The sequence below is a fragment of the Tupaia chinensis genome, unplaced genomic scaffold, assembly GCF_000334495.1.
Source record: "Tupaia chinensis unplaced genomic scaffold, TupChi_1.0 Scaffold000484_1, whole genome shotgun sequence".
Classification (NCBI taxonomy): Eukaryota; Metazoa; Chordata; class Mammalia; order Scandentia; family Tupaiidae; genus Tupaia; species Tupaia belangeri.
The window spans coordinates 2,627,481-2,629,201 of record NW_006159996.1 but is presented as its reverse complement, the minus strand read 5'-3'; the positions used below and the strand labels follow the sequence as shown (position 1 = coordinate 2,629,201).

Below are 1,721 nucleotides of genomic sequence, written 5' to 3'. Positions count from 1 at the left end.
AACAGCCCGGGCTCCGTGGCCTTGAGCAGCTGGTACGACAGCCAGGCGTTCTGGCCCGAGTCGCCGTCCACCGCCACCACCTTGGTCACCAGGTAGCCCGCCTCGGCCGCCCTGGGCACCAGCTCGGTGCAGGGCGCAGAGCCGTTCTGCAGCGGGTAGAGCACGAAGGGCGCGTTGTCGTTGGCGTCCAGCACCAGCACGCGCACCAGCGCCTGGCTGCTGAGCGCGGGCGAGCCGCGGTCTGCCGCGCGCACGCCGAACTCGAAGGCGCGCAGGGCCTCGTAGTCCAGCGACCTGAGCGCGAACAGCTGGCCGTTGTCGGCGTTGATGGACACCAGCGAGGCCAGGGCCAGCTGCGGGTCGTGGGGCGGCAGCAGCGAGTAGGTGACCTGGGCGTTGGTGCCCGCGTCTGCGTCTGTGGCGCTGATGGTTCCGATGTGCAGGGCGGGGCTGTTGTTCTCGCGGACCAGCAGGGTGTAGGAGGCCTGGGTGAAGGCGGGGGCGTTGTCGTTGACGTCGGAGACCAGCACTGTTATGCTGTGCTCTGTGGTCAGCCTGGGTGTGCCCAGGTCGGTGACGGTGATGGTGATGTTGTACTCGGCTTGGCTCTCTCTGTCCAGGGCTCCTTCTGTTACCAGCCTGTAGAAATTCTCTACGGAAGGTTTCAGTATGAAAGGAACATCGTCCTGGATGGAGCAAGCCATCCTTCCGTTTTCTCCAGAATCTCGGTCTTGGATGCTGAAAAGAGCTACTGTAATTTCAGGAGAATTTTCTGGAACTGGGCTTACAATTGAAGCCACCGTCAGTTCTGGGGCATTATCGTTGATATCCACCACCTGTATTATGACAGTGCATTTTCCAGAAAGACCTGACCCATCAGAGGCTTTAATATCCACCTTGTATGACCTAATTTTTTCAAAATCTAATTTCTTAATTATCTTAATTTCCCCGGTGAGTTCATTAAGTGCAAATGTGTTGGAAATCTCCTCATCGCCATAAAAAAATGAGTAGAATATTTCACCATTTATTCCTGTGTCTAAATCTCTAGCAGAAACAGTTGTAACGATGGATCCAACTGGGCTGTTTTCTGGAATCTGCACCTGATAGAGTGGCTGGGAAAACTCAGGGGCATTGTCATTGATATCCAAGATATCAATGAGGACCTGGGTAGTCCCAGTTTTGGGAGGAATTCCGCCGTCTACTGCCATGAGAGCCAACCTGAGCTCAGTCTGCTCCTCACGATCCAGCTCTTTGTCCAGAACCAGCTCCGGGTATTTCCTGCCCTCACTGTCATTGCGAGTGAGAACATGGAAGTGGAAGTTAGGGTAGATGGTGTAATTGTGAATGCTGTTGATGCCTACATCTAAATCTTGTGCATTTTTCAGAGGAAACACAGCTCCTGGAAGAGTATTTTCCATGATTTTCAAAATCATCTGTGATTCTGGGAATACAGGGGGATTGTCATTTATGTCACTGACCAAAAGTTTAAATCTATATACCTCCAAGGGTTCCTCCAGTAACACCTGGAATTGCAGCACACAAGGGTCAGTGGGGCCACACAATTCTTCCCGATTCAGATTCTCATTTACTTGCAAAGCTCCCGTGTGAAGGTTCAGCTGAAGATATTTTTTGTTGTTATTAAAAATGACCCGAGCCCTTCGCAAGGACAGTTCTCTTACCCCTAGCCCTAGATCCTTTGCTAGATTGGCCACAAAAGAACC

General features: G+C 52.5%; 1 protein-coding gene across 1 annotated transcript; it reads right to left on the bottom strand.

The window, feature by feature from the left end:
* Nucleotides 1-32: 32 nt before the first annotated feature.
* Nucleotides 33-1,715, bottom strand: LOC106735691 (protocadherin beta-15; the record flags this gene model as incomplete). Its single annotated transcript, XM_027774843.1, is given in 2 exon segments — nucleotides 33-194; nucleotides 196-1,715. Coding segments are annotated over 2 exon segments (1,629 nt in total), but the record flags the coding sequence as incomplete, so codon positions are not given.
* Between the last annotated feature and the right edge of the window lie 6 nt (nucleotides 1,716-1,721).